The 8,770-nt window shown below is 37.5% G+C and overlaps 1 protein-coding gene across 10 annotated transcripts; it reads left to right on the top strand.

The window, feature by feature from the left end:
• The first annotated feature begins 15 nt into the window (after window positions 1-15).
• Window positions 16-8,244, top strand: LOC113093916 (nuclear transcription factor Y subunit alpha-like). Of its 10 annotated transcripts, XM_026259506.1 has the most exons (10): window positions 16-164; window positions 814-902; window positions 1,738-1,824; window positions 2,436-2,582; window positions 2,906-3,037; window positions 3,330-3,432; window positions 4,073-4,245; window positions 5,284-5,457; window positions 5,538-5,645; window positions 7,323-8,244. In XM_026259506.1, the coding sequence occupies exons 2-10, from the start codon at window positions 828-830 to the stop codon at window positions 7,383-7,385; spliced, it is 1,062 nt and encodes a 353-aa protein (XP_026115291.1). In that variant the 5' UTR covers window positions 16-164; window positions 814-827; the 3' UTR covers window positions 7,386-8,244. The 10 variants fall into 10 exon arrangements, with proteins under 10 accessions (XP_026115291.1, XP_026115287.1, XP_026115290.1 ...); XM_026259502.1 differs by lacking the exon at window positions 7,323-8,244 and having other exon boundaries at window positions 5,538-6,799; XM_026259505.1 differs by lacking the exon at window positions 7,323-8,244 and having other exon boundaries at window positions 4,073-4,227; window positions 5,538-6,796.
• The last annotated feature ends 526 nt before the right edge of the window (window positions 8,245-8,770 follow it).

The following is an 8,770-nucleotide window of genomic DNA, read 5'->3' as shown; positions in this document are numbered from 1 at the left end:
CGTTCCTACTCGGCTCCGTTCGCCGGTCACATGCGTCAAGCCTGCCCCCTTTCTTCTCTCTGTGTGGCTTATTTTGCGCCATTTTGTCCGCACCACTCTGTTGATTGGGTTTTTGAGATCTGTAGTGGAGCCAATCAGAAGGGTACCGGTCAACCGGAGAAACGGTAAATTGCGCTTGCTCCAAGGGAAATTGTAGCTGACAACACGGATTGGTTTGTCAGTAACCAACCAAATGACTAATTCTGAAAAATACAGAAATCAAATAGGTTAATGCGAGAGGTAACAGAGAGCGCGAGAGCAAACACTGGACATGAGTGTTACTGTTAGTGCAGTCCAAAACAAAGACAGACCTTTGTTAATGTTTGGGAAATGTGCTGGCTGTTTTTTTTTTTGTACTATTTAAAAAACAGGTCGAATTTTAGCCCGTTTTAGTTAACGTTACCTTGATTTATTCATATAAGGAGTTAATGTTGTTCGCCTTGAACGAGTTTGCGAAACGCTTCAAATCTGTAAATTCATTAGACCTTCTTGTTAACTTTTCAGCCCTTTACTGTGTATCCGTAGCTAAATACATACATAAAATTCAGTTATACCCTCAGTAGGTAATATAATTTGCTGTTCATAATATTAAGCACCTCCAACAAAGAAACATTCAGTGTCAAAATGCACCTGGCTTCTGGTCCAAACCTGCTGCTAGGGACAACATCACACTTCATTTGTTTTCATAGAAATCTACTAGTTTTGGTTATACTGAATAATATGCAGGACATTCCTTGAACTTTAATTATGTTCTTTTTTTTATGACGATTTTAGGTAAGGAAGGAGAGATGGAGCAATACACAACTACAACCAGTGGTGATCAGATAGTGGTGCAAGCTGCAAATGGGCAAATTCAGCAGCAGGTAAGAACCCATATAAACAGGGTGCTATTTATTCAGATACCTTTAATATGGAAAAATAAAGCAAAATTGTCCCCATAATTCACATAAAATTATCGATGCTGCTTACTTTCTTAAAGTATGTTAATGGTGTTAATTTGAACAACTTGAAAACTAATTCTGAATCAAAATTGTTGAACTTTTTTTTTTTTTCCACTAACTTTTTTTTTCCCCACTGGGAAGGTACACAAATTTGCCAAAAATGTGCAAAAAAAAGTATATATATATATATATATATATATTAGGGATGCACGATAATATCGGCACAACATCGGTATCGGCCGATAAAAGCTTAAAATGACCATTATCGGTATCGGCCGATATTAATATTTCTGCCGATGAGCCAAACCGATATTCTCCAAGTGAAATAATTGACCTGTTTTTCAGATGTGAATGTCTGTCTACATTTGTAAAATAATAAATTTATGGTAGAATCAGTACAGAAGAGATACATGGATTTCTCTTCAGTAAAATTAAAGTTTAAATATATCAGTATATATTTGTAAATATTTCAGTATATATTTGTATATATATATCGATATCGGTATCGGCATCGGCCAAAATTATTTAGAAAATATCGGCATATCGAATATCGGCCAAAATCCAATATCGTGCATCCCTAATATATATATATATTGGATGAGTTTTTTTGGTGGTGAGGGTTGGAACCTAGAATATCATTTTGAAATGGACCGTGTGTATTTAAGGATTAGATTAGGAAGAATAAAAAAGGCTGATATTAGTAATGCATTTCTGTAAGAGATGATGTGGAGCACACTGTGATGTGGGTTGTCCACAGGCTCAGGGCACCGTAACAGCAGTACAGCTGCAAACAGAAGCACCCATCACTACGGCTACAGGCCATCAAGTGCAGACGCTCCAGGTAGTTGTGTGAACTCCGACCTTCAGGCTTGTGATGTTGCATGCGTCATGTCACACTGTCTATAAGGATGTGAGCTCGTCCAGCATGACTTGCTTTTACTTACAACGAATCGTGATCCGGATCATCCAGTGAGCTTTCTGCCATGTTCCATGTTGCCCAGGACACATTCTGAAAAGGGATTCATCTCTTTTAATGTGTCTGGATAAGAAGGTCTTGTTAGGAGACACCACTATGAGATCATCTGGGTTCGTCTTCAGTGTGTGTTGCATGTTATAACCACTTAATACTGATCCGATGCATCTGAGTTCACAGCACTGTATGGGTTTTAAATATACTGCATGATTGTTCCTCGAGCAGATTTTCACTATCATCATGTTTAAGAATACAAACATGGAATGGAAACCTTATCAGCCAATTTATAGGGCCCTTATTAATTTTATTTATTACAAAAGTAAGTAGAAAAACATGACTCTTAAAATTGATTTTTCAGGTTCCATCATAAATATTGCCCCGTGTAATGCCTAAAGCTGCATGGTGCAGATCTAATATTGTGTTAAATGTCTATTTCGCACCATTTGGCTCCATGCTAACATTAAGTGTATCTGTGTGCTCAGGTCCAGGGTCAGCCGCTGATGGTCCAGGTGAGTGGCGGGCAGCTGATTACATCCTCAGGTCAGCCCATCATGGTACAGGCCATGTCTGGAGCTCAGGGCCAGACAATCATGCAGGTGCCCATGTCTGGAGCACAAGGCCTTCAGCAGGTAAGTGCAACTCTGCTCGTCAGCAATCCTCAATGTGAGGAAAGCTACTGAAATACATCTATAGATTGTCCAGTTATACTTAACAGTATAATAATTTAAATATCCCTATGCTGACTTTATTACCAGTGCACCTATTTTATGAAGCAATGGATGATTGTTTTTAATTTGGTTATTAAAATTGTTTGGTTATTTGGTTATTTTTACACTTATGTAGTTGTTGATTTTCAGGGTGTGCATTTACAAATATTTATTTGTTCTTGAATTCTTGACTTATTGAAATTCATATCTGACATGTTATTTCTGATTTGTTTGTGTATATGTAGATCCAGTTGGTTCAGCCGGGACAGATTCAGTTGCAGGGTGGTCAAACTCTGCAGCTGCAGGGCCAGCAGGGTCAGACTCAACAGATCATCATACAGCAGCCCCAGACTGCCATTACCGCAGGCCAGAATCAGGTCTCAGACACACTCCGTTCTCTTCTCTGTTTTAGTTAGACTATACTTGGACCTGGAAATATTATGGAAATTTCAGGTCTAGGAATTTTTTTACAAATGAATAAATTTTGGTTAAAATTATGTGGGAACCTTGTACCTATTTTTTCCCCCGATTTGTATTATCATACATTATCATCATATATGCCCTGTTAACTATAATGACCAGAGTTTGTGAAGCCGATAAGGCAGATTTCATTACTTCACGCAGGTTTTGTTGTATGGAATATAAATTAATTTATGTTATGTTTCACAGGGGCAGCAGATTACTGTTCATGGACAGCAGGTTGCTCAAACAGCTGAAGGACAGACCATTGTATACCAGCCTGTGAACGCTGATGGCACAGTTCTGCAGCAAGGTATATAAAAACACACTATATCTACACCAGGTTTATCTTTCTTCAATTAATGTACATTAAATCTGATGTGAGCAACATAAAATTTGTGATCAGTCAGGGTTTTAACAAGTGTGATTATTAGTGTTGGACGATATGGTCATTTTTCAAATCGTCATATCGCCAGCCTGTGAGATCACGATACACAATATTATCATGCATGGGTGGGCAGGGGCAAGAGAGAGACTCTCTGTACCTGTCTTATGCTGTTTCATAACTATTTGGTGATTTAAACCGCATGTGCGGGAAAGTGTGAATGCACCACTAATCTAAATAATATACTTTCAAACGTACTGAAAAACTAACATATTAAATATAAAAAGATTTAAAACAGCTAGGTCATTATATATATCATGCAATTTGAGAATAATAGCTGAATTATAAGTCGCCTAATAATAATAACATTAGTTTAATACATTAATAGGAGAATGAGCGTAATATTGTCTAGACTATTGACAAAGACATCTGCTATCTTCGATATCTCTTGACTAGCTTCCATACACGATACTATGGTCTATCGACACTACCCTAGTGATTATACCATTCTACACCCTTGTTTTGAAGGTTATTCAGTTTAGAACTATTTGTTCTCTCTGGTCCATAGGCATGATCACCATCCCAGCAGGCAGCCTGGCAGGCACTCAGATCGTCCAGGCAGCAGGGGCCGCGAACACCTCCACAACCAACAGCGGGCAGGGCACAGTTACCGTTACTCTGCCAGTATCTGGAAACATGGTGAACGCTGGGGGAATGGTCATGGTAAGACCTCCCCATGAGGTATCTAACAAACTTAAACCATCCCCTTAATTAATTCAGCATCACAGGTGTGGGGGGGAGGGTATGCATGCTGTGTTAGGTCTCAATCACCTTGCTTTTGGACTCGCCTTTTTCACATGCACATATGAGTGATTTTACCTTAAATGGATAGTTCTCCCAAATGTTTTTTTCCTAATGTTTAAGTAATTTTCATTTAGATTTCATCTGATAATAATATTTTATTTTATTTAATCTTGGATCTGGGCTGCCAAGTTTCAAAATAACAAAAAATGATGTGGCGCGTTTGAATATGCAGAAGTGGAAGTGAGATATGAGAACTACACTGGAAAAGAAGTTTATTAGTGATTAGTGACTTAAATTTGGGCTCTGTCTCAAAAAAGCTATTGGTTGACATTTATGATTTTAATTGAAATTATAATGCCATATTGTCAAATATAAATTCAAACTGACCACTTTTATGAAATGTGAATGTTACTTTCTTTGTCCTTCGTCACCCTGGATCATTAATTCGCTTTCATTACATACAAAAATTACTAGGATTCTTTTTCTTTTGTGTTCCATTAAATAAAGTCAAACAGGTTTGGAACAACATGAGGGCGTAAATAATGACGGATTATAGAAGTATTTTTAGACCAACTATTCCTTTAATACATAATAGCATTCAGTGTCTTAAAATAAATTAAAAAAAAATCTTAGTTTCAGGAATCTTCCTAGAGTTTGATGATTTACTCAGAAGCATGTGGAAAGGGGCGACCTCCATCCGCTGTGTGTTAATCTTTAGCACTGATTCAAGTGTAAGGGTGATATCTGCCCATCGTCTCTTCACAAATGATCCACTCAGCTGTTCTGTGGGTGTCCTTTTCTCATGCTAGTGTTTCATCATATTGTAGTCCATATTGCATTAGCTATCACTTGGCCGATCACTGGATTGCTAAAAATTTGATTTGATTGAAGTTAAATGTGCAAATACACATTTATGTGTTTGGACATAGCAGACCAAATTAATTCTTCATGCCTCTTTCTTGCCCGCTCTGCCAGATGGTGCCGGGTGGTGGTGCTGTGCCAGCCATCCAACGAATTCCACTGCCAGGGGCCGAGATGCTCGAAGAGGAGCCGCTGTATGTCAATGCCAAGCAATATCACCGTATCTTAAAGAGACGCCAAGCTCGTGCCAAGTTAGAGGCAGAGGGCAAGATCCCTAAAGAAAGAAGGGTGAGTCTTCCCCTTCTGAATGCCAAAATAGGCATGAATTATGCTTCCTATCCAGGCTGACTCCTTACTCTCTCCTACAGAAATATCTTCACGAGTCACGCCACAGACATGCCATGCAGCGGATGCGTGGTGACGGGGGGCGCTTCTTCTCACCTAAAGAGAAAGAAGAAATGGCTTTGGCCATGCAGGTGAGAGCGCAAGGCCATGCCAAGCAGGAAGACCTATGCAATGGCACCGAACTCGCGAGCTCACATTGGCTGCCTGAGCACACTTCGCCCCTCACATAGGCGCTCTTATTTGCTCTCACTGAACTCCTTAGCAGATTCATTCTCGCTCCTTTCTTTGTGTTACATGCTGTCTGTCATTGGCTGCTCTCGCACGCATCACCTCCTGCTTTTTCCTGTGCTTGTTGGCTGCTTGAGTCTGTCCCATCATGTCTCATTGCTAGTTAAGCATTCTTGTGTACAGACTGCATGATCTGCTAAATCTGATGTGTGGTGTTTTATGACCTGTCTATCTGAACTTGGATTTCCTGATTTGCCATATTAAACAAGATGATCTCATGACGCAATCAGGAAGAAAACACTGAATTCTACTGATGCAGCTCTTCAGGACTAAGAATTGCTAATGCAATGTGATTGACTTCATAACGTGATTATCTATTTGATCCAAGTAAACTCTGTAAGTTTCAATTATGAAGTCACTACCTAAAAAAAATATGATTTTTTTTTTTTGAGGTACCAGTTCAAAAGAAACGTGATTTGTTTGGATGTATATATTTTATGTTGTTTTCTACATTGATTTTTTGGAAGCATTATTGTTGTTTTTTGTTTGGATTGGATCTGGTTCTGTCCTTGTGCTTGGCTTTCATACCTATCCAGTGATGTCACGGTGTTTTTTTTTTTTTTGTCATGTTGTGATTTTTATTCTGAATAAACACTCTGACTGACTGCCAAAAGGTTAACTGGCAAAACAAGTTTGAAACCAGATTAAACTACTGTTAAAAAAATATAGAATCAGTAAGTCTTTTTCTATTTATTTATTTTTTAATTCTTTTTTCTGAAATAAATACAAATAAGTACTTTTATTCAGCAAGGATGCATTATATTGATCAAAAGTGACAGTAGAGACTTTTAAAATGTCACAAATTGTATTTCACATAAATGCTGTTCTTTTCAACTATTCATCAAATAATCCTAAAAAAATGTGTCAGTCTCTCAAATGTATTAAGCAGAACAATTGTTTCAACATTGATAAGAAATGTTTCCTGATCACCAAATCTACACATTAGAATGATTTCTGAAGGATTGTGTGACACTGCAGACTGGCGTAATGGCTGCTGAAATCAATATAAATAAAGCAAAATATATAAAACGGTAATCATATTTAATTGCATTTCATACATCATTGTATTTTTGATCAGTATTTTTGAGCCTTGGTGAGCATAAGAGACTGAAAAACATTAAAATCTTATCAAACTTTTGAATGTTAGTGTCTTGTGATGCATGTTCCTGCTTATCAAGTCTTGTGAAGTCATTTTTACTCCTAAATGTTTTGGGATTTAAAAATATTTCCAGATACTCCCCTGACTAGAAAAGAACAGACTGCTATGAAGTATGTTAACATTAAACAGTTCTATAGAACAGAAGTCTAAATAGCTGCCATTTCCCTGAAATCCATGACGTGTCATCTTAGTAAACATGTACCTTTCGCTGTTTTTTCTTGGTTATTCAGTGTTTTTCTTAAAGCTACAAATCATGGTGTCCCAACCCGAGTGAAATGTGTTCTCGAAGTGCTGAGTGAAGCTTATCTGAATTAGGCGTGAGGGTAATGATTGATCCCCTTCTTCTCTCGTTCACTTGCAGGAGCAACAGGACCAAAACCAGACTGGAGATGAAGCCGTGGCCCAGATGATCCGGGTCTCATAGCACTAGAACTTTTTACTGTGTTTTTTAAGTGATTCTGAAGGCCCAAATGTACACCAGTGTGAATCACCGTCTCCAACGCAACACTAACAGACAGTCCTAATTCATGGTGTCCTGTGTTTCTCCTGTCTTTATGTCTTCCACTGAAAGGAAGGGCCCATCTGTATTGCTCCAGAGCAAACACATAGAGTCATTACTGTTAATGTACAGCGTAATGAATTCCGCTCGCCGTTTAAAAAGCAAATAAATAGCAAAGCCTAAATTGACCCACAGAGAGACTGAATATGCAGTTAGTAATTACTAATTTACTGTGATGTTTTTCAAAGTGGTAGTAGAACAGACAAGAATATTCTGCAGTTAATTGCATTAGGATTAAGGCAGTCTGTTTGATTTTCTACTTTTTTTAATATTTTGGACAATTCTTGTCGGGCCTATGAACTTATAAGTGGGAAGTTACATGGAGACGATGTAGTTTCTCTTACAAGCTATATGTGGTGTTGTACAGTGTTTTGTAAATGTTTGGCATGGGGAAAAGAGCATTGGGAAAACAGTAAAGGCAAAAAGGCCAACATTTTTTGGAAATCCGCCCTCGTCACCAAGAAAACGCCGGTCATATAGGGTGTTCTTGTTTCCCAAGCTTTTATACAGGTTTCACCCATAACATGAAGTCATTTTACATTAGTGTTTCGATACAACAATCATTTGTAATTTGAGTGAGGTTTGTGTATCCAGTCACTGTCTTCCTGGCTCATCTAGTTCCTACTTAGAAATGCAAATCGAGTTATCTCGAACATTGAAGTCATCTAACCTGTATTTTGATAAAATAAAAAAAAATAATTGTGCGAAACGCATTGTGAAAGATCATGCTTTGTGAACTTGTCTTTATTATTATAAACTGTGAGCACAAGAAACCTGTAAATGATCCAAATTCAAACAGTTCAGTGTTTAATCTATCTAGCTGTGATGGAAATCAGATATTTCAGAGAAGTGGCTTTTAACTACGGGGCTGGGGCTCAGTTATTCTTACTATTATGATTATAATTTAGTAATCTTTATGCTGTTTCATATTTGTATGACTTTCTTTAGTGGATCGCAAAAACATGTTAATGGCACTCACCGTTTGCTTTCATTGTATGGAAAAGATGCAAACTTTTGTGGTTTAAAGTGTAAATTATATCAGTTTTATTTATTTATTTACTTTTGTCTCAACAGTTAATTTAAATGTAAATGTATTTGTTTCCCGTTATCATTCTGAATACGGTTTGAGAAGAATACATTTTTCAAACTATATTCAGCTCGGATTATTATTTTAAAGTATTTTCACGAGGTTAAATAAGTCAACATAATATCGTAAATATTAGTTGGTTTCGACAAGAACTGTTTAAAAT

This window comes from Carassius auratus, unplaced genomic scaffold (assembly GCF_003368295.1).
Source record: "Carassius auratus strain Wakin unplaced genomic scaffold, ASM336829v1 scaf_tig00215205, whole genome shotgun sequence".
NCBI lineage: Eukaryota > Metazoa > Chordata > Actinopteri > Cypriniformes > Cyprinidae > Carassius > Carassius auratus.
Note: the sequence above shows the minus strand (reverse complement) of the source record. Positions and strands in the feature narration are given on the sequence as shown.

Bases quoted from the DNA above. Each gene is read 5' to 3' on its own strand.
- LOC113093916 (XM_026259503.1), top strand. From the start codon at position 828: ATGGAGCAATACACAACTACAACCAGTGGTGATCAGATAGTGGTGCAA. The intron at 4,246-5,283 runs GTATCTAACAAA...CCGCTCTGCCAG, and splicing joins TGGTAAGACCTCCCCATGAG to ATGGTGCCGGGTGGTGGTGC. The intron at 5,458-5,537 runs GTGAGTCTTCCC...TCTCTCCTACAG, and splicing joins AGATCCCTAAAGAAAGAAGG to AAATATCTTCACGAGTCACG.